Source organism: Pararge aegeria, chromosome 25, assembly GCF_905163445.1.
Source record: "Pararge aegeria chromosome 25, ilParAegt1.1, whole genome shotgun sequence".
NCBI lineage: Eukaryota > Metazoa > Arthropoda > Insecta > Lepidoptera > Nymphalidae > Pararge > Pararge aegeria.
The window spans coordinates 9127147-9151266 of record NC_053204.1 but is presented as its reverse complement, the minus strand read 5'-3'; the positions used below and the strand labels follow the sequence as shown (position 1 = coordinate 9151266).

The 24120-nt window shown below is 40.1% G+C and overlaps 1 protein-coding gene across 1 annotated transcript in view; it reads left to right on the top strand.

The window, feature by feature from the left end:
- LOC120634900 (ALK tyrosine kinase receptor) overlaps positions 1–24120 on the top strand; it is a 45003-nt gene that overhangs the window by 3992 nt on the left and 16891 nt on the right. The window contains exons 2-16 of the mRNA XM_039905775.1: positions 8745–8833; positions 9378–9496; positions 10669–10873; positions 14045–14126; positions 14663–14729; positions 15163–15469; positions 16465–16631; positions 16827–17014; positions 17772–17931; positions 18352–18499; positions 19444–19587; positions 20522–20681; positions 20962–21141; positions 22442–22587; positions 23963–24074. Of these exons, the coding sequence (XP_039761709.1) occupies positions 8745–8833; positions 9378–9496; positions 10669–10873; positions 14045–14126; positions 14663–14729; positions 15163–15469; positions 16465–16631; positions 16827–17014; positions 17772–17931; positions 18352–18499; positions 19444–19587; positions 20522–20681; positions 20962–21141; positions 22442–22587; positions 23963–24074 (2274 nt within the window). The remainder of the gene's footprint in view (positions 1–8744; positions 8834–9377; positions 9497–10668; positions 10874–14044; positions 14127–14662; positions 14730–15162; positions 15470–16464; positions 16632–16826; positions 17015–17771; positions 17932–18351; positions 18500–19443; positions 19588–20521; positions 20682–20961; positions 21142–22441; positions 22588–23962; positions 24075–24120) is intronic.

The window sequence follows — 24120 nt, the reverse complement described above, 5'->3', positions numbered from 1 at the left end:
TCTAAAAAAAATCGTAAAACTATGGTTTTACTCAAAAACCATTCCGTTTTCTGTTTCACATATACGTCTGCGGGCCATAATGTACTTCTAAAGCCTGCGAAGTATTATTTCGGGTTTCATTTACACGTTGTACAGAACTCGATGATATATCCGTTTGTAAGAAACGCTTTGAATAATATGGCTTTATATTGATAAACGTCTAAGACACCGGGAGGTATCGTCGCATCGTTCAAGTCCATGTAGGACTGAAGTGTATCGATAATGCAGTCTGTTTATATCAAAATACCCACCAACTCAATGTCATGAACAAAATTAAATCTATTAATTATTAGGGTATTTGTAAAATCCAAATCAATTTTATAAAATATCTGGCAAATATGAATTTTGAATTTTTGAATTGGAATTTTGAATATTAGGGTATTTGTAAAATCCAAATCAATTTTATAAAATATCTGGCAAATATGAATTTTGAATTTTTGAATTGGAATTTTGAATTATAAATATCTAAAGTTTAATAGAAATCAAATTTATTTATTCTTTAAAATATTTGTTTTATAAATATAACCTAAACTATGTAAAAGTAAATAAAATCTAAAACGACTTCGAAACCACCGTAGCGAGGCACAGTTCCTAAGATGCTGGCCCCTTTGGATGGCCAAACTAATTCGTTGGCCCGCTCTAGGATCACCGGTAAACTCGAAAACCCTTTTCGATAATTCTTAAAGTTTAATCATTTAGCCAGTTTATAAATTTACTGTAACAGAATGTATTTTCTAAATCCGTTCAGAAGATCCAAAGATTACCTCCGACAATCTCACAACCTTTGCCGCTTTATAATATCAGTATGGAGGTATAGATTGCGTAATATTCCCCGGTTTCTCGTCGGCATCGACGATTTAATCGCTTGGCGCCCCTCGTCTTTGTACCCGCGTAGTGGTAACCACGGTCGAAGCCTCCCACTAGACCGGAGAAATTAAGTCATTTTCAATCACCGAATTGACCCCACCTGATGGGCTTCCGCTTATTAAACTACAGCGTTGTGCCAACGAGGTCATTAGAACTAATCACCCTTTTTTTATTTTATATTATTAAAACCAAGCTTAATTTGCTATAGTCCGCGAAAAGCAGGAGAATCTGTATGGTGTAATTAACAATTTCTTAAATCCGTATACTCCACACCAAACAGATCCTCGGCAATGCACACCCCACTCACGTTTCGCTCCGAAACCGAGCATCCTCAGGAGATGTTGACTGACAGAAGTCTTTTTTATTTTGTAAACGTGAAATCCTGGCTAGGTTTGTTGTGGGCTCTTCTTAGACCAGGGCGCATTTGGCACCCACCTAGCTTTAGTTTTAAGTTAACGAATGCAGGTTTCACCATCACCTAACATTAGTGTTACATATTAAATGTATGAATGCTTCATAAGTGCCTGTCATAAGGTCTACATGAATAAAACATTTTTGAATTTGAATTTGAAAGGTAGTGAAAACGCAAGGATGGATGGATGAAATTGGATGTATTGGATTGGATGATGAAAACGCATGGATTTGGCTGAAATTTGGAATGGAGATGATGACATCAGTGATCAGGCGAGTCGCTGGGAGCCGCTGGGGGCAAGCGGCCCAGGACCGTGGATTGTGGAACTCCCTACAAAAGACCTATATCCAGCAGTGGACGTCCATTGGAGATAGACCTTTATTACTCTTTCACGCACAAAGGATTTGGCTGAAATTTGGATTGGAGATGATGACATCAGGCGAGTCGCTTAAAGCCGGAGGCAAGCGGCCCAGGACCGTGGATTGTAGAACTCCCTACAAAAGACCTATATCCAGCAGTGGACGTCCATTGGAGATAGACCTTTATTACTCTTTCACGCACAAAGGATTTGGCTGAAATTTGGATTGGAGATGATGACATCAGGCGAGTCGCTTAAAGCCGGAGGCAAGCGGCCCAGGACCGTGGATTGTAGAACTCCCTACAAAAGACCTATGTCCAGCAGTGGACGTCCAGTGATTAAAATGATGATGATGTTGATGATGGAATGGAGATAGATTATACCCTGGATTAATACATAGGCTACCTTGAATCCCGGAAAAATCAATGGTCCCGCGCATTTATGAGGAACTGATATTCACGTCGATGAGCTATAACTTATATACTTAGCAATTAGATTCATACTAACTGCGCCCCGCGATGTTACCTGCGATATACAAATCTGCAATTACAATAAATAAACTTACGTGTACAGACATATTAGACATATTCACCGCGGGTAAAACAGCGGAGAATAGCTAATATAAATAAAATCGGTTAATCCGTTCGGGAGCTACGATGCCACAGAAAGACACACTCAAGTGTATACATACAGACACGTGTAACTTATAATACCTCTTCGTTTTTGCGTCGGGGGTTAAAAATATGTATTCAAACTACATTTATTTCAAGTAGGCCTAATTTATGAGCACTTTTGAAACGTCAAATCAGTCTGTTTGTGGTGACTCTACCACCGGTTCGGAAGGCAGATTCCACTGAGAAGAGCCGGCAAGAAACTCAGCAGATGGGAGACAGGGAGAGAGAGAGAGAGTTTTAAATAAGAAGGGTAGGGTTTTTATTTCCGGCTCATCAAGTTATCTACGTGAGAGAGCAGACCTTTGCCCAGCTGTGGGACAGCTGAAACGGACGTACTTCATTGCGTTTAATCATAAAATGTTATAGCCCTGAGCAAAATTCAGTGGGCGTAGACGATAAGTCTGGCCGCACATGCCTTACGCGCGAAATTAATAAACAATCCTGATCCAACATGTCCCATCTGAGATTGATTTTCTTCTTCTTTCTCTGGGCTTGTCTCCGTACTTGGTCGGCCGGAACCTTCCGTTGTAAGTAGTGCCACTGGTACGGCTCCCCGCTGGGTCACTCCAGCCAGCCGAGCTCACTCCAGAAGCTTAGCAGGCCGCCTAGGTCGCCAAGTGCTTCAGTGAGTGATGCGGGGGAGCCAAGGTGTGCTGTGCGTTGCTCTGCTATTCTTCTACATTGGAGCAGTACGTGAGTCGGTGAATCTTAGATTGATTTAAATCCATTTTTTTAAAGAAGCATGCCAATATGCGATCTTCGGATTAAGATTGGTGTCTAAAAATTCAATCAATCTTTAGGAAGGCGGATGTATGACTAAAAACTACCTGTTAAGAATGACAGTTTTTGCGCGCCAATCGTATGTCAATCAGTGTCAACGACCATAGATTGCAATATTTTTTTTTATACTAGAAAGGCTTGCGCTTGACAACTATCACGCCTGCAGTGCAAGCACAGCCAGGAGATAAACATAATATCTCCCGATTAGATCCCCTGACCAGTGGCGTGCACTTCATAAATGCACAAAAGCACTGCATACCCTAAAATTTTCATATATCTGGCAACGGAGGAGGATTTTGCCATTTTATGTCAATTTACTTTTTTATCGATATAATTAACGTGTTCACCGGCTTAAGTACTGAAACATGGAATAGGAGAAGTTTATCCCGTTTATTATTTGGATATTATTTCCACTTGTGCGCCAATGCTCGGAGAATTGATAAAGCTGCGGGAGAAGATACATTTTTATCCTTTCCCCGGGGAGATAATTGTCGCCTGCCCATGCGAGCCGTGCTGATGGAAAGCAATGATGCGGCCTAAGTTAGGGCGCGTTTGCCTATATAATGTCTATTCACTCTTACATTGAAGGCATTCAAGTTGCATGTGGCAGGAAACACCGATGCCGGAAGAGTGTTCCAAGCTGACGTATCAGAAACGTATATGAAAAGCTTATGTATAGACTGAATGCCAAATATATCCGATAACAACGTTCACTGCTACACGCTGTTCTGTGTTAGAATCTTATGAATTTATAAATTACTTGGATTGTTGGATAAAACTTATCGAAAATACAAGAAGAATAAATTGGCCACAGTATTTATTCATTAGCTTTTCCAGGGAAACAAACAGTACTATTTATACATAAGAGTAATGAGAGCCGGAGATGGGCACCCTACCCTTCGTATTGTTTCTATATATTTTCAACCCCCGACGCAAAAACGACGAGTTATGTTTCACGTGTCTGTGTGTGCGTATCTTTCGTGCGTGTCTTTCTGTGGCATCGCAGCTCCCAAGCAGATTAATTTGTTTGTAATTGACGGACCAAGCAGTTGTACCACTTGACCAACATAGTCCTATGTATCGAATGCAATTTCTTGCAAATTGCTTTCGTGATAGTATACATATCTTTAGCGATAACATACCTAGTGTTAAGCTTAAGTTAAGAAATAGGTAATTGCTTAAGTATTTTTATTTCCATAATATTTTTGTTTTTTTTTCGTTTTTCTTTTCTTAGTATTTAATATTTATTTATTGTTTAAAATAATTGTTATATAAAATAATCTAACATTTTTAGGATAACATAAATATTTTTAACTTTTGTGTTAAAGATTAAGTGCTGAATTGGTATGCCAAAATGAGGCCCAAATAACATTCCTAAGCTATAATTAAATCTATGAACTTCTGCACAATGTAATAAATACGCTTTACAAGATTTAGTACAATTTAATCTATTTAGTAGCAGAAGATAATGAATTTATTATTAATTAAATTATTTTTTTAATTTATTTATTGTTATATAAATATAACCTAAAATAAACAGCTGTATTAGAACCTATTGGTTTGGCGCGGAGCGATGGCAAGAGATCTGATGGTATGACGCTCATTACTTAAAATTATATGAATTTTATAAGACCACTATTAAAGAACTTTGGTAGCATAAAAAAATCCAACAAACAGGTAGCTCCATTTCAAATTTCAAAGCAAATATTTCTTTATTCAAGTAGGCACATAGATGGCACTTTTGATTACATTCAAGATATGTATGAATGAATGAATGAATGAATATACTTTTACTGTACACCACAAAAAATACATAAATAACAAGGTATACAATTTGGCGGCCTTATCGCTTCATAGCGATTTCTTCCAGGCGACCAATGGCGAAGTAAACAAATACGGAAAATAGGTAAGTGGTGGATATATACTTGTACATATACCCATAAAACATATTTAATTACTTAAATAAATGTATGTGTATATGTATGTACATAGTAGTGAGTAGAGATGCCGATAACTACATTCCTAGAATTCCATTCCAGTAAACCTAAAACTAAAGCTACAAGCGTTCCAAACGCGCCCTGAAAAGTATATTTAATCACACTCATAAAGAATATACTATAAAATTTAAAATAGTAAAACGTACCTACTGCATCAGCTACTGTCCTTCCGAAAAATGAAAATGACACACTTCGGTCTTGCGAGAGACTCAGACGGCGCAAAGCTACCTTCCGGCGGCTTGGTCGTTATCAGATAACATGGGAAGTTAGAAATAAATGACTATAGACTTAAATGTGCAGCTGTTGATTCAGCGACGGAAAGAATTGTATTCAATTGGAATGGATGCATTATTTCGCCGCCCACGTCTTCCTTGTACTTACCAGGCCATTCACTGCTTGAGAGAGCTTATCTAACGAATTTAAATGCTGAAGCTTTAATAGCCCTGTGGTTAGGATTTCGACTTCATTTTCGGAGGAACGAGTTCGAATCCCAGCACGCACTTTTCAAAGTTATGTGTGTACGGGAGCTATGGTGATACGCTCGACCGTAACAGGATGATCTTCCTCCGAACGGGTGATCGTGCTCGGGGACCGAGGTCCGAACATTCATTTCATTTTTCGGATGGACATTTGCCGATAACCACCCGAGGGGTTACTACGGCGTCACCGGGCGGAGTGGGGCGAGCGCGAAAGCTCTCCATGAGAAGAGCCACAGGGCTCGACGACATCGGGGGGAGAGTAGGAGACGTCGACCCGAGGGTGCCTCCTGCGAGGACTCGGACCTCGGCTCGCTTCGACGTTAATCTGACTGTTGGTGGACTTTTGGACTATCATTGTTTAGTCCGAACGCCCCCGTGACCGTGGTAAGGATCCACGTCCGGATGACGTCAGGAGTCGGGACCCTCCTCTTCGCCGGCGAAGACGCTGTGTTTGTTGCGTGTCTGTGTGTGTTGTTGGGACACGTTGTCGGTAGTTATTTTATCGTCAGGGTCGTCATGGACATGCTTCGGACGTCGCCGCTTTGGCTCGACGTCGGCGACGGGGGTGCCGAACATTAATTTTCGGAAGTTGTATATATAGGCATTCTTTGTGAACACATGATGCAGGATTTTTGTGGTGCCATCTAGTTCTGTAATGTGGAGACAGCTACATATGCGTTTATTTAATTAAAATATCACTTGCTTCGACGTTAAAGGAAAACATCACCAATATCAATAACCGCATGCCTGACATTATTAAAGGCGTGTGAAGTATCCCAATCCGCAATTACCAGCGCAATTCTCATTCTGAGAGGAGACAAGTGACCTGTGGTGGGCCGGCAATGGGTTGATGACGATGATGATTCTTAAACGTTATTTCGTAAGTCAGTTACACGTTGTATAGTTATTTATGAATTTTTAATTTAGAATTTATCCAACGTAGTTTATTTAGTTGTTTATGTGTTGAATTCACATCATCATTATTTCTCGTTCTCTCTTGTTTTCTCTCGCCAAAGGTTGCATGAAACATGTTGACATGCAATTAATTTTTACTGTTATTTTGTTTCTTTTGCTATATTATTAAATGTGTATGCAATAAAGTTTTACATACAAACAAACATGCACTTAACTTCCGAAATGTTAGAGGTGCCTGCCGGGGACAAACCGAAACCTTACCCGTTAGGTTGTGACCGCTAATGACAATGAATGCCAAACACGTATTTGGACGCGTTCATTGAATGCACTCGCTGCGTTCATCCGCTGCTAACAACTTTTGTTTTTCCTAACTGTCTGTCCGAAATAGATTTGCCATTCAGAGTGTTAGGTTTAGAAGCTTACTTCTATTTTAAACTGCCGACTCGCGGCATATTTTCGCATTGTCGTATTCAAGTCCGCAAAACAAAATAAAAGTTAAAGAAATTAAATCAGACTACAGTGCGGAGTGTCAACTGTAGGATGTTCTAACTTCGGTTTATTTATTTATTCAAAGGACCGTGAACAGAAACACATATAATATATTGACATATGGTAATAGTGTAAGGTATGAGATACATATGATTTAACCTACAGGTAGCTACAACACGCTTGACAACTATTACAGACGACGCTAAATGAAGACGGACACTACCTATAACACGAAAATAAAATGTATAAAAGAAAAAAAAATTAAAAAGAAACTAAAGATACAAAGTTATACAAAAGGAAAAATTTTTTTATAGAGAGTCGTACACGTGTTCGGTTTTCGGATGGACTCTTGCCGATAACCACCTGAGGGGTTGCTACGGCGTCACGGAGGAAGGGGGGTTGGGGCGCGAAAGCTCGCCATGAGACGAGCCCCAACACGGCTAGCATGGGCAATTATATAAATATATATATCCCCGGGGATATAAATATATCTTCTCCCACAGCTTTACCAACTCTTAGAGCACTGGCGCACAAACGGAAATAATATCCATATACATACGTGTATTAATAAACGCGGGTAAACTTCTCCTATTCCATATTCCAGTGATTTAGCAGGTGGGCACGTTCATTATATCCCTTGTGAGGGGATAGAATTTTTATCTCCCGCCCGTGCTAGCCCTGCTGGGCCCAAAGACATGGGGGGGATGTGGAAGACGTCGACCTGAGGGTGCCTACTGCGAGGACTCGTACCTCGGCTCGGTTCGACGTTAATCTTAGTGTTGGTCGTATATTTTTGCTTTTTCGGAAGGACACTTGCCGATAACCACCTGAGGGGTTGCTACGGCGGCACCGGGGGAGTGGGGCGAGCGCGAAAGGTCGCCATGAGAAGAGCCCCAGGGCTCGACGACATCGGGGGGGGAGAGTGGCCAATACATATTTGAAAATTTAATGCATGTTCACAAGAATATATCTTAACTAGCTGTTGCCCGCGACTTCGTCTTCGTTTGTTTTTTTTTTTATATGGCATTCAATTTAGTTGTATGGCATTGTATTTAAGTATTCAGTATCACTAAGCCTTGAATGAGGGGATTGCTGCTGTTCGCTGAGGAGTTCTGTCCTCTATCTCCACATTCATCAGATCTACACAAAGTTTGGGCTAAATTAAACACATATTATAACCTCTATAGTATAAAAATATTTTTTTTAATCGGTTATAATTTGTCGGAGTTATGGTGTAAAATCGTCAAACACTCATCCCCTCTCCCAAAGGAACCGAGCTTAATGTCGGGATAAAAAGTATCCCATATTACTTCTAACACTACTATTATGGACTACGTGAACGTTAAAAATGCTTGCGTGTAAATTATTGCTCTAACCAGGTTGCTTCTTTAATAGTTTTAAATAACAGTGTGAGATGGTGATGGTGAACAAAAAAAACAACCGGCTGAGTTTGTTGTGGGCCTCTTCTTTCTTAGACCAGGCGCGTTTGGAACCCTCGTAGCTTTAGTTTTCAGTAGACGAATTTAGTTATCGCCATCAACTCACTTCTATGTCATATTTTACATGCAAAAGTGCCATCTATTTGAATAAAGAAATATTGGACTTTGACTTTAGGCTCTGAAAGTACGGTAAAGTACAGTAAAGAAAGAAACTATGACGAAGTAACATAGGCTCACATTAAGCTTTAGATTCTAAACGGAAGTTTAAGATATTAAACATTAAATTATGTTCCAGGTCACTTCCTCTACCTACCAGTAGATCCTACGATGGAGAATATGGTGATCAAATCACCAATTTTTCCTGGACTGTGGGAGTTTTGTAAGGTAAATTTTATCATCACCTTTAACATCATCATGTATACCGGTTGTCATCTACTCTAGAGATATACCTACATATATACATATGCCTTTGTGCCAGCGGCGCCCAGCGCATTTGATGTGGTCCGTCCACCCTGCTGGGGGGTCGACCAACGCTGTGTTTTTTATATCATGCGTGCGTTTCATAAATGTTATTATAAAAAGTGGTAAAAGCATTGCGCAGGTCTTTCCAACTTCGGCGCCGTAGAAAGTACAGTGGAACACAGCGCGGCGCTGTGTATTTCAAAAAATTCTATTCTTTTGGCAGGGCTTGTCCAACACTTTGAAAAATTGTGTGTACATCAAGCTCAGACATCCCATTGTTGGGATATTTTTTTTTTTTTGTGGTTTTATTAGTTTCTTATGAGGATTTTAAAGTTTTATTTACATAATTTTTTGGCGTTTTGTATAACATCAAGCTCGCATTCCAATACTTCAATCTGCCAAGTCTGCATTGAGTAGATAAGTGTGAAGTCTAGAAACACATAAATCTCGTCTCTCTGTCGCACAGTTTGAAGCGCGGCTACACCAGAGCAAGATGCAAAATGCCACCATCAGGCTGGTCTCCGAGTCCACGCTGTCAGGCGTGCAGTTGATTTTGCAAGAGATCGCTGGGAGTAATTCAGAATCGTAAGTAACCTATAGTTTAATTTATTTCAAGTAGGCGTAATTAGGTATGCGTCGTTGCGGTGCTTTGGAGGACATTTTATATTTCATTAAGTTTTATTTTGGAAAATAGATTATTTTAGGATTTATAGGATTTTGAATACTTATTAATATTTTCACACAATAATAATTCCTTACACAAACAACTATTTAACATTTATAGGCGTAAATCATACGTTTTAACATTTATTAGCGTAATTCGTACATTTAATTTCAGTTTTGAGTTTATTCACATTAGAACTCCAGTAAACCATTGATAGTTTTTGTTTTGTTAATTTGACTTGGCTTGGTTCGATCTCCGATTTAAGAATTTATATTCTGATTTAAAAAATTAATGACATTAAATTAAAATAACGGTGAACGTGACGGTGAAAGAAAACATCGTGTGGAAACCTGCATGCTTGAGAGTTCTATATAATGTTCTCGAATGTATATGAAGTCCACCGATTCGCACTCGGCCAGCGTGGTGGACTAAGGCCCTAACCCATTCTCATTGTGGAGACCCGTGTCCGATAGTATTTAAATAAATAAGTAAATTAATTTAGAAATATATTACTATAGATGACGAAAAAAAAATGAATAATTCCTCAGTACTGTCTCTGTCTATCATGCCGGAGGTAGTGACAGTCCAGTCTAGCTGCGACCACCTTCAGAACCATGTTGGAGCTGTCGCAGCATGGTTCTGAAGATACAAACAACTTTAAAACAAATGATAAACGACTAAGACAGCGGGAGGTATCTATGCATCGTTTGAGTCCATGTAGGACTGCGGTGCATCGATAATGCAGTCGTATTTATATCAAAATACCCACCAATTCCATGTAATGAACATTGGTTAGTAATCAAATGTTTATTTACCCACTTTATAAAATTACTGTAACACAAAGCTAAGTGATTTATCGTTCCTGTACGATGCCACGAAGAAATTTATGGCTATGTGGGCTTAGTAAACAGAACTGCTATTACAATAACATGCTAGCCCACTGCCATCTTAAACTGCATCACCACGAACCAGCAGGTGAGATTTCAGTCAAATTCTTGTAGTGGAATGAACAGCGTACAGCGGAATCTTAGTAATAGGCTCCCGTTTTACCCTTCCGGTGTGGTACCCTAAAATACCAGCTCTTCGTCCCCAGATGGCAGCCAATGAGCTTCATGATCGGCAAGGTGCAGCAGGAGGTCCGCATCATCGTCGAGATTAGCCGGCCGAGCTACGTGAGCCTCACGCACAACCTCCCACACATCGCGGTGGACAACGTGCGCATGGTGGAGTGCTTGCCCGAACCCCCCGTGGGGGGTGGCGAGTGCCAGGCGCACCAGCACAAGTGCAGGATCATGCATGTGAGAACCATTTGAGCTTTTTTTTTTTACTCCTGACGCAAAAACTCAAAGAGCATATCCTGCAAACTGCCGCCCTGTGTCCATCGAGCTGAGGTGTAGTTCTTAAGCCATATGTGCCTTTAATTACAGCGGCAACCACGCGCTTCAAACCGGAACGCAAACATTTTTTAATTATTTTATTTAAACTCTTTATTTGTACACCACTACACAGTTAGGAAAATAAAGGACGAATAGAGAGAAACACAAAAAACTGGAGTAGAATACAAAAAAATATACACAAATAAAAGCATAAAATAAAATATTCATATATATATATATATATATATACTAGCTGTTGCCCGCGACTTCGTCTGCGTTTGATTTTGTTTTTAAAGTATTCAGTATCGCTAAGCCTTAAATGTGTATAGTTGTATATACATATAACATGTGACTGTCAATTAATTATAGACAAATAATTTGCAATAAAATAAAATTGTGACTTTACTTAAAGATCTAAGCTATCCTATCTCTTAAGTTGGACCAGACTGCTCACGGTGTGCCAATTTAATTTAAAATCGGTTTAGTAGTTTAGGAGTCCATCGCGGACAAACATCGTGACAGGAGATTTATATATATTAAGATATATATACTAATATATATAACTAATAGATATATATATATATATATATATTATAGTTTATTATTTTTATATAAAATAAATATAAAAATAATAAACTAATATATATTATGAAAAGCTATATTAATGAATAGATGATATAAAAATAAAAAAAAACAGACGTCTTATTGCGCAAGATAGCTGCTTTAACTGCATTTTTAAACATATCAATCGATTTGCCTGTCGTTGTTCGTAGGGAGAGCATTCCACAATTCGATAGCCTGAACTGCGAAGGAAAGCTTAAAAAACTTCGTCTTTTGGAATGGCATGCTCAAAGTCAGCATACGACATGATCTTAAGTCAGATGCCGATCCTACAAAGTTGAACTATTCCTTCAAGTAAGGAGGTATTTTGGGATTAAATAACACACAGTACAGTAGCGAAAGTACATACAGATCCCGGCGACGGCGAATAGAGAGCCACTTGAGCTTTTTATGAAATTCAGATACGTGGTCATACTTGCGCAGGCCAAATATGAACCGAATAACAAGATTTTAACAATGCTGCTTAGCGGCAGAAATAAACATGGCGTTAGTACTTCCCCGGACGAGCTTGGTCACAAAAAGCTTTAATGCTAATAAATTTTTACTTTATAAGCACTTTTTAAACGTCAAGTCTCTAGTCAAAAGTCAAAGTCAAATATTTCTTTATTCAAATAGGCACATCGATGGCACTTTTGATGCGTTATTATATACAAAATGTGTAGCAGTGCGTAGTGATGGCGATAACTACAATCGTAAACTTAAAACTAAAGCTACGAGGGTTCCAATCGCGCCCTGGTCTAAGAAGAAGCCCACAACAAACTTAGCCGGGTGTTCTTTTTGTTATCACCATCTCACATTGTCATTAGAAAATATTTAAGAAGCAACCTGGTTAGAGCAATTGTTTACATCCAAGCTTTTTTATCGTTTACGTAATCCTTTATACTATAATAGGACTTTTCTATAAGCTTTCGCTTAATACAAACTTTGAACTTCTTTAGTGACATCTCCAAGATATCAACCGGTAATTTATTGTAAAATTGTATACAATTTCCTTTAAATGAATTGCTTATTTTGTGTAGTCTAATGTACTGCACTGCAAGTTTATTTTTGCTTCTAACGTTCAAATTATTGCAGTCACATTTTCTTTTAAATTTTGATATATTTTTGTGAACATACATTAAATTTTCAAATATGTATTATCTCTGTAATTCAAGAACCGTTTAGAAAAGCAGATTCTACCGACAAGAATCACAACTCAATAGTTGCTCTTTTCAACATAATCATTTTACCAATAGGTAATTATTGTGTTGTGAGGAAAGCTAGCTTTTTTTTTTTTTATATATAAATAAATAAATATACTACGACAATACATACAGCGCCATCTAGCCCCAATGTAAGCGAACCTTGTGTTATGGGTACTAAGGAAACTGATGAATATTTTTATGAATAATATACATAAATACTTAGAATATACATATAAACACCCAGACACTGAAAAACATTCATGTTCATCACACAAACATTTTCCAGAAGTGGGAATCGAACCCACGGCCTTGGGCACAGAAAGCAGGGTCGCTGCAAACTGCGCTAATCGGCCGTCTAAGTACCTTAGGAATCATGTTATAAAAGCGTATACACAACCCTGCAAAGGAGTTCTGCACCTTTCGCAGTCGATATGCAGATATCAGTTTTTTACGTCCTTCTCTAGTACCGAAATCGATTGTTAATTATCGGCTTATTTTAATTCAAACAACGGGGTTTTTATAAGTTAGACGTGCCAGTGTGTGTGCGTGTGTATCTGTGGCATCGTAGCTCCCGAGTGGAGCAACCGATTATGATTTTGTTTATTTTTGTCTGCAAGGTTAATAAGCCAGGAGTGTTCTTAGCTGCGTTTGATGAAAATCGGTCTAAGATGGCCGCCGCCAATAAACGGCGAATGACATTTGTTTTTTCACAACCCCTTTTACGCGGATATAAAATCTTGGGCTTGAATGAGTAGAATACCTACTATATTTTATTACTAGCTATTGCCCGCGACTTCGTTTGCGTTTGATTTTGTTTTTTGATGTGGCATTAAATTTAGTTGTAGTTCTAAAAAACTTTAAAGTATTCAGTATCGCCTTAAATGAGGGGTTTGCTGCTGTCCGCTGAGGAGTTCTGTCCTTATTCATCAGATCTACACAAAGTTTGTGCAAAATTAAACACATATTATTTCCTCTATAGTGCAAAAATAATTATTTAAATCGGTCATTATTTGTCGGAGTTATGGTGTAAAATCGTCAAACACTTTCATCCCCTCTCCCAAAGGAACCGAGCTTGATGTCGGGATAAAAAGTATCCTATATTACTTCTAACACTTCCAAGAATATGTGTACAAAGTTTCATGAGGATCGGTTAAGTAGTTTTTGCGTGAAAGCGTAACAAACATGATGATGATAACGAATTTATAGTTATCTAAAGTTTAATTATTTACCCGGTATAAATTAACTGTAACATTTGTTTCATTGAAGTTTCTTTTCATTTGCATTGCAGAAGGAATCGTGTATAAAATTGCAGCAAGTTTGCGACCTGGTCAAAGACTGCGATGATGGGAGCGATGAACATCAGAATTGTGGTAAGTGCATTCGTGAATTACATCACTTACTATGGTAGGGGAGCCCACGATGAAATCCCCTGAATGGGGATTTACTCGAGCGTCGTAGAGACCTATTGGGATGCAAAGCTTAGATGATAAAAAGGAAAAAATTTTATATGGTACCTTGTATTATACAGTCGTGGTGGAATTAGGCGCGCGAGCTGTAAGCCGTATATCGATGTTTTAAGGTCCACGTTACGAAATTATTCTAACGATACTACATACATCACAACACCTACCTATTTTGCTGGGTTATTGCGAGGGAGCCATGACTAATTTCTTAACTTGTAAGTGCGCCCCTGGCTTAATATGGTTGGGAACCCCTTATTAAGTCTTAGACTGCATCATCACTTACCACAACAAGTGAGATTGCAGTCAAGGACTTACTTGTGTTGGAATAAAAAAATATCTTCTACATTCCTTTTATAGACACAAAGATAAAAAAATAATCCTGTATTATTTAAGTTAGGTGATTTTTTCAAACATTTTTAAATATTTTGTATGTTTTTCTACAGATAAATTGCCTTATGGATCTTATTGCAATTTTGAGACGGACGCTTGTGGATTTGAAAACGTGCCTCAGTAAGTGTTTTTCATGTACTTTATTTTGACTTTCTTCGTCCAACGGTCCCAATGGTTTCGTATGTATAGGTTATCCCACTTCTGTAATTATATTTTTTTTTTTATTAATAACCAACGAGCTCCCTGGTGCAGCCGTGAGCTTTATGGTTTTAAATGGCATTTCCGGCAGGGACAATTTTGGAATTTCCAAATTTTCTTTGGTCTGGTCTGGTGGGAGGCTAGTTACCATCCTGTACCAAAGACGTGCCACTAAGCAATTTAGCCTTCCTGTACCATGTCGCGTACAAACCGTTTACGGGTTTGGGGTTAATTAAACTGCCAAAAGTAACACCCTAACAGGTTAGCCCGTTACCATCTTAGACTTTATCATCACCGGCAACACAATAAAACAGTGGTGTACAAATAAATAAACAAGAACTCATCCTCTTTACAGGCCAATCCTAAAATGGTCACGCCACAGCGGACCAACGCCAACGGACAAAACCGGACCAAACTACGACCATACTTGCGGACCACCAGCTATCCACACCACAGCCAATCCGAGGATACCATTCTCACCACCACACATAAACTACACCATCTCCTGTCTAGGGTTTTACTTCTTTGTCAACATGAATGTCACGGGACCCAATAAAGAGAGAGCTGACTTCGCTTCCACAGCTGTCATGAAGACTGTCATATTCAATCCACCACCCAAAGTTCATGGAGACATCAATTCAAGATACTACAATTGCTGTATGGTAAGTTAGATGAAACTAGTAGCAGGTGTTACGATGTTCAGCCACAGATCAAGACTCTATTAGGTCAAGGGTTTTAATCCTGATCGGGCTAACAATTGTTGGGTATTGTGTTTTTTCTATTAAAGAATTTTGAGGGTTAGGAATTTGGTTTTGGAAAGCCCCGTGCCTCGTAGAGCACGTAAAGCCGTCGGTCCGAGTTATTATCACTTGTAATAATCGTAAAGCCCACCAACCCGCATTGGAGCAGTGCGGTTGATCTATGCTATCAGGTCAATTACAGTCACTGAATTTCACACTTGATCATTTTAGACATTTTTACATCTATATCTATAGACTGAAGCAGTGGCGTCGGGTGCTCGCTTTTATACCGCCTTTAACTTCTTCTGAAAGACGAGCTAATTACAGTCTTCCAAAAATAATCAGGTGTACTTATTCCGAGTCTTAAAATCCTAGCATGCAACTTCTTTAGTATCCGCTTGCATTAATCCTCTTTCGATTATATGGATCAAAGTCTCGGCTCCAATGAAAAAAATGTTTAAGACAAGAAAACGAATAAATATGTACTATGTAGATGTAGATTAAATTAATTTGTATTAATCAAGCTAGAATATTATGTGCTACAAAAAGATTTCAGTCGCGTACATTGCCGAAGATCTGTTTGGTGTGAAGGATAAAGAAATTATAAATTATACCATACAGACAGATTCTCCTGCTTTTCGCGGAGTATAGCAAATTAAGCTTAATTTTTATAATACCCCTTTAAAAGTTATAGAAGTCCGCAACATCATACGTCTATCTTTCACTGTTGACTTATACTTTTATACACGGACAAAGTTGCGAGGGACCGCTAGTCCATTTATAAATGACAGAGTTATGCGCTAACATACATAAAAAAACTACCAAATTGATGACCTCCTCCTATTTAAAGGAAGTCGGTTAAAAATAACCTATTGCCTTTTAAAAGTTCTGTAAATAAACCTGTTTTCTCTAACCAGATAAGGTTCTACTACCAGCAAAACGGCAGGAACTATGGCTCTCTGAGCGTCGACGTGGTCGAAATGACTCCTAGAGGCAACGTCACAACCTCTCTGTGGTTCTCCACCAAAGACAAGGGAGAGAACTGGTACAGAGCTGCCATCTTTCTACCGAACATCACCAGACGGTAAGTATCTGAGCACTGATCATCCACATAATAATGACTGGGGATAAATTGGGGAAAATGAGAAACGTTTGCGAGCAAGCAACATTCCGCGTGCAGTGAGACGTACGCGGGGCTTTTTCGCTGTTTTTGGACACAATGCACTGAGGGTTCCTTATGTCCGTCATTCTGTGGATGATGATGGTGATTTTGTTACAGATACTACTTCCTCTTCAAAACCCGCATGGGCATGAGGATATACTCCGACTCAGCCATCGATGACTTCTCCATGGCGCCCGAGTGCTTCGGGCTGAACATCAACTCCACAGACCTGGGCGACTATAATTACTACGATCCAGTGTTTGAGGAGAAGACTACGCCCCATCCTGACTTCACTGATGTTTCTTGTATGTGCATTTGTTTTAAGGAGGCGTACTCTATAAGCGAAGCCATGATATCCCAGTGGTTAAGACTTCCACTTCACTTTTGGGGGCCTGTGTTCGAAACCCAGTAAATCTGTACCTTTACGAAGTTAAGCAACTAAAATATCACTTGCTTAAATGGTGAAGGAATGCCTGAGAGTTTTCAATGATGTTTTCAAAGGTTCCGATCCGCACTGAGCCAGCGTGGTGGACTACGGCCTTAACCCCTTTTCATTGTGGGAGGAGACCCCCTGTAGTTGTTCCGTAATGGGTTGATATGATGACGATGATGATGATGGCTTTATAAGCTATTCCACGACCTATCTGGCGTTTTGGTCACCTCTAGGGTATTTTAAGAGAGTGGTTCCGGGCGGTACGATGCGTAAAAACCGATAAGAGGTATGTAAATGCCATACCCGTAACGGGTTAGCCCGCTGCTATCCTAGACTGCATCATCACTTACCACCAGGTTTCCAGTCAAGGGCTAACTTGTAGTGGAATAATAAAAAAAATTAAGTATGGATTATTCCTTGTGTATTTTAGATTCCGCAAATAACCGTCTGGTTACATCCGCTTTCTACGATCCACCATTCTTTGATTCAACCCTCTTTCACAATTGACCGCCTGACTTCATCAGCTTTCTACATTCCACCCGTGTTTGATTCAACCATCTTTCGCGAAGGACCGGCTGATTTTATCCGGATTCCGTATTCCACCAGTAATTCAACCATCTTTCTTCCAGACTTCCGTTTCACAACGTGCAACGCGACTGGTCGCTTCGGCCCCAACCAGACGATGTGCGACCTAGCGTACAACAGTAGCGATGTAGACGTGACTGTGCTAAACGAGCCACCTTTCGATGGGGTCCAAGTGTGGTCGGTGCCCAGTGAAGGCCTCTATACGTGAGTATCAGACACATCAATTTTAGTTTATTTTTGAACCCTTGACACAAAAACTACGGGATTTTATAAGTTTTACGTGCCTGTGACATCATAGCTCCCGAACGTATGAACCGATTTTGTAAATAATATTTTGCTTGGAAGGTAAATTATCCGATCTTAGCTACGTTTCATAAAAATCGGTCCAAGATGGTTGCCATGTGGTGGCAACCATCTTGGACCGATTTTCATGGCGGATTATTTATTTTTTCACAACTCTTACAACATCTCAACTCTTACAAATGAAAGGTATGACCAATTTCAAATCCAAGATGGCCGCTAACACAAAATGGCGTTTTAAATTTTTTCAGAACTCTCTCATGTGTGGTTCATTTTGTGTCGGGGGTTTTTGAATTATAAAGTTATAATTTATGTTTTTAACAGGATAATGGCGACTGGCGCTTCAGGGGGACTGGGGTCGATGTGGGCCGGGGTCTCGCATGGGGCCCAGGCGCGGGGGCTGTTTGAGCTGCACCTTGGAGAGCGACTCTACATGCTGATGGGGCAGCAGGGGACCAACGCCTGCAAGAAGGTTTGTATCCACAAACTTCCAGTTAAAGTCTTTTACTTTATGAACAGACAAGAGAAAATTCTTTGCGAAATTTTTCTTTTTTCTTGAAAAATAGCGACTCTCTGGAAATCGCGGCCTGAGCGCTTTAACCAATTAAGCAACGGCTCTCCTACCGTCGAAGATGAGAACAGTGAATTACATCAGTCTTATAGCGACTGTAGCGACATCTTGTAGGAAACATTGCATTTTCGATCTACTTTTTCAAAGGTCCATATTACAATGAGACACTTTTAATACAAGAGATGTTATATATATGCATTTCAAATTTATGAAATTCCTCCATTGTAGGTAAAGGCACTAATAAATCGGGTAATAAATGCCGGGAATCGAATCCAGAACTTTTAACTAAAAACCACAGCGCTCACCGCGCCACGGATTTGCCAAATAGACACACCTACTGGGTACTTACTTTAACCTTAAATTAAATTTTCTATTCAACACTAAAAATAAATAGATTTAAAAAAGTTATAAAAAGTATAACTAAACTTTAATACATTTTTACTAGCTAACTGCAAACTAAATACATTGTAGAATGTAACGAATTAACTCTTATTAAGACTTAACAGGTAGAAATGGTCACGTAACGAAAAAAGGTTCATCCGAAAGTTATAGTTATCGTCGATGATCAGATAAGTGTTACCAATAATACAATTTTTTATTCCTTCGAAAGAAGTTCCTACTCAGGAACATAGGATTCGATTTTGCTCTCTCTTTAACATTTTGACGTCGTAGCTGCTTTTCTCCGTTACTTCATGAAAGGAACATGTTAATTGCGTCACAAACTGTATTTAGGACAATGAGTAATTACATATTTTGGAATACATTGTAATAGAGAATAAAAGCCTGCCTTATTCATAATCTTTTACTCAAAGTTCACTTCGTAACAGTGTATTTTTCCATTCCAGACTTTATCAGCTCAGGAGAGTCAGGAGTGCTCCCGCCGGGAGACAAACGAGACTCAAATGTTCACGAGCAAGACACATGCAGTACGGAATACTCATGTCACTGATGGAGGTGGCGGCGGAGGTGGGGCCACTTATGTGTTCCTGGTAAGTCTGCTGTTTCAACATACCTTCTATTAGGGGGGAACATTTCCGGTCCACGGCATACATTTCTGACTTTTCACTTGCTTTATCGGTGAACGAATCCTGCATGCCTGAGAGATCTCAATCTGGATCTGGGTCTGGGTCTCTAAGGCATGTAAAGTCTTCCTATCAGCGATTGGCCAGCGAGTGGACTATGTTATGATGATTACGGCATCATCACATGAAACCGTTACCGGCCCACCAAAGAGCACGGGTCTCCTCCCATAATGAGAAGGGTTTCCGTAGTCCAAATTGTCTACGCTGGCCCAGTGCGGATTGGTGGAATCCACACACCTTTTGAGAACATTATGTAGAGCTCTCAGGGGTGCAGGTTACCTCACGATGTTTTCCTTCACCGTTGAAGGAAGTGATATCTTAATTACTTAAAACGCACATAACCTAGAGGTGCGTGGTGGGATTCAAACTCGCCTCCCCGAAGGTCGCGCTCGTACCCAATGCGCTATCACCGCCGCAACCCTTCTCATAATTAGTTTTTTTGATTGAAAATGGTCCCTATTTTGTATTGGAGGCGCATATAAGGAATCTGAATCTCAAGGTCGTTGGGGTTTTATCTCTAACTCTTAAGGTGATTGAGTGACCCTGATCAGGAAAACATGGTCTGTCTTGACTCTCTTGTCCGATCGCAAGTGCCTTCGTCCTCCCGGGAGTTACTAGGGCGCCACGGAGTTCAGGAGTTTCAGGAACTGTACCAAAAAGTCTGTTGGTACTATATCGGCACCATTTAAATAAAGCAGGATACAAAAGGCGACCTTATCGCTAAGTAGCGATCTCTGCCAGGGCAACCTTAGGATTAGGAAAACTAAAAAGACACGACGTCTTCGAGCAACCATGCGGGTTACTCGACGCTAGCATTAATCTTAACATGCTTCTTCCCCAGATGGATAATGAGGGGCAGATGACACCACTGCTAGTGGGTGGTGGGGGTGGTGGCTTGTCAGTGGGGGTTTTCCGCGACGATGGCTCTCAGCACGCGCGCGGCAGGACTAATACCACGCCTGAATCGGGCTATATGTACGGACAGCCGGGACGTACTTCTGGTAAGCATTTTTAAACGGCAAAGGAAATGACCAGACACTGCCGTTTAAAGTCAGGAAAATGTGCAGATGTCGTTCGTAGTTCGAGTTAAAATAAAAAAATAAAATCTGGTAATGTACTTTGGTTCATAACCCATTTACATAACATGTCCCTGTTGCAGAACATTACCTAGTATTTTACCTTAAGTTTAGTCACATCATGTAACCCTCAGGTTCTCGACTACGAAGCTGGGTATCATCATCAAAATATTATCGTGTTTCACTAAAAGTAGCCACACTACAGGTGCAGGAGGTGGTTGGATCTCGAGACCTGGTCCCATAACTCCAGGCTTCGAGCTGATCCGCGGGATGTCTCTGCGGGAAGGCGGCCTGGGTGGTGTAGCGTGCACCGGTGGCGCGCATGGCGGCTTCGGAGGAGGGGGAGGCGGCTGCTTGCGAGGCGGGGGTGGAGGGGGGTGGGTTGGTAAGTACCATGAATGGATAGATAATTTTTTCAAGTATAACCACCAAGTTTCGGGTACTTTACTATTAACCCGAAATTCTGCTCTCTTTTTCGTCGTATTACTCGACTGTCTAGGAGCAATCATAGGGTCTAAGATCTCTAAGATGTAGTATGGAGCACACTTAAGCAAACCTATGTATCACAAACGTTGTCCTAACTTAATTCAGTCTTAAGAGATACTCCTACTTATTACGGACCGCACTTATTCTTATTACTAACTCCTATCATGGCACAATCTCTAAGAGATGAGGTGAAGAAAGGAGGCGTGTCCTTACAAAAAGCAGGCGTCTTCTAATTCTATATTATAATGTGGTGTTTTGGGCAGCGCTATCAGGTATGGTATATGTTTACTCTCAGGAGACAATGGTGGCTTCGTTTGAAGTAGGATTATATTTCCAGGGTATTAAACGACTTGAAATTTCATACATTAATATGATAACCAGTTGCAGCCAACTAGGACTGTCTACGTACTACCCAACTCCTCATAATCTTACCGCAGATCTTACGTGATTCGATTCATGGATTTGGTTTTGGTTGATGTGTTTCATGATAAAGTTTAGATTTCTTGGAAGCAGTACTTCTCGGGTATTGTGTCTTTACGTTACAATTGAATTTTGAATTTTTTGAGTGGGAGGTCGGGAGTCCGTTCTTTATTTTCTCTGAACAGACTCCCAGTCTGGCCTGGCTAGTTACCACTCTACCGAAAAGACTTGCCATTAAGCGTTCCGGTACGATGTCGCGTAGAAACCGATTAGGGGGTTTGGGTTTGATATAACTACTATACCCCTTATAGGTTAGGCCGTTACCATCTTAGACTGCATGAAAAGATTCTAACGATACATCGATCCATCACAACACCTATCTATTTTGCTGGGTTAAGTCGAGGGCACCATGACAAATTTCTTAACTTGTAAGTGCGCCCCTGGCTTAATAAGGTTGGTAACCCCTCTATTAGATTGCATCATCGTTTAACAGCAGATCAGATTGCAGACAAGGGGTAATGTGAATGTGTATGTTTTAGTTTTTTATTCTTTTACGCCCTAATTATGCAACCAATCAAATTGATTTTTGGCAAAGATGAAGTTGGAAGGACGGGGAGTAACGCAGGATATTTTTTATCCTAGGAAAACCATTTAAAAAAACCGTAAAAACAAGGAAAAGAATAATAAAAAAGGCTTACCATCTTGACTTTGGGCATTGTGGACGTTAAATTCGATCGAAAATGTCGAACACTTACTAAGTTTGATTACTATGTTACTAGGTGGCAGCACCCACGACGGCGAAGGTTTGCATGGCGGAGGCGGATGGTCATATGTGGACATAACCCGGGGCATCAACGAGTTCAGTGAAGTCACCATGGCATCTAGAACCGGTCCGGGGGAAGTTCTGATCGTGCCAGCCATACATGTGAGTGTATTTTAAATAAATCTTATACAATCCTTACCAATATTATGAATACGAAAAATTTAACTTAATTTGCTATTAATTTGATTCTCCCGTTTTATCCTATTGAAATAAGTAAATATATTACGGCAATACAAAAAGCTTGTCTAATGGGTTACTAAAATTACTGATGAATGTTTTTGTGAATAATATATACCCAGACACTTAAAAACATTCATGTTCATCACACATTCTCTGGCTGTGGGCATTGAATCCATAGCTCTGGATACAGTAGGTAGGGTCGCTACTAACTGTGCCAATCGGCCTTAAAAACGAAAATACATATATATCAATTTCATTATAATTTGTAAAAATTTTGATGCTTATATTTCTACAAGCATATAGGGTTTCCCCCTATAGAATTGGAATGGTTTAAAGAAAAAACATTCTTACGTCTACATTACAAACCTTACCATTCATTGAGTAAAGAATACAGTTATTGTGTCCGTCATCAATATTAAAAATTACTGTTTTAAGCGATAGTCCAGGAATCCGTACTGGACCGGCGTGGCGGACTACGGCCTTAGCCCCTTCCCATTGTGGGAGGAAACCCGTGCCCTGTAGTGGACCGGTATTGTGTTGACACGATGAAGCGACAGTAGATTTCTTTTTTTTTAATAACGATAGGCCAGCGCCTGACGACAATCATGCCCGTTAGAAAGCAATGATAAGGTCTAGGTTGGAACAAGCTTACCTAGAAAAAGCCTATTCACTGTTGCCTTGAAAGTACTCAAATTAGACATGGCAGGAAACACAGTTGCTGCAGTCCTAGCTATACGTATCAGAAACGTGGATAAAAAACGTTTCGTGCTTGTTGATGGAATATCAACCACATAAGGATAAAACGTCGTAAAGTAAGTCTTTCTATAGGCCTCATAAGAAGGCTCAGAATCACTCAGCGGGCGATGGAAAGAGCAATGTTGGGAGTACCTCTACGTGATCAAATCAGAAATGAGGAGATCCGTAGAAGAATCAGAACTACCGACATAGCTCAGCGAGTTGCAAAGCTGAAGTGGAAATGGGCGGGGCACATAGCTCGGAGAACCGATGGACGTTGGGGTTCCAAGGTGTTGGAATGGCGACCCCGCACAGGTAAACGCAGTGTTGGTCGACCCCCAACGAGGTGGACAGACGACGTTAAATGAGTAGCTGGGAGCCGCTGGAAACAAGCGGCCCAGGACCGTGGATTTTGGAACTCTCTACAAAAGACCTATGTCCAGCAGTGGACCTCAATCGGTTGAAGTGATGATGATGATGATGAAGGATAAAAGAAGTGTATGTTGATACGTAAACCATAAACATAAAACAGCTAAGTCCATAATTATTCCGTTTGTTCCAGAAATGCGGTTGCAACTACCGCTGCATCGCTATGAACGAGTATCGCAGCGATGTGAAATGCTATTGTCCGGCCGACTGGATCACGGATGAAAACGATCCCACTAAATGCATATGTAAGTGTAATAGCGTCATCATCAGCTCATTTCAGTCCACTGCTGG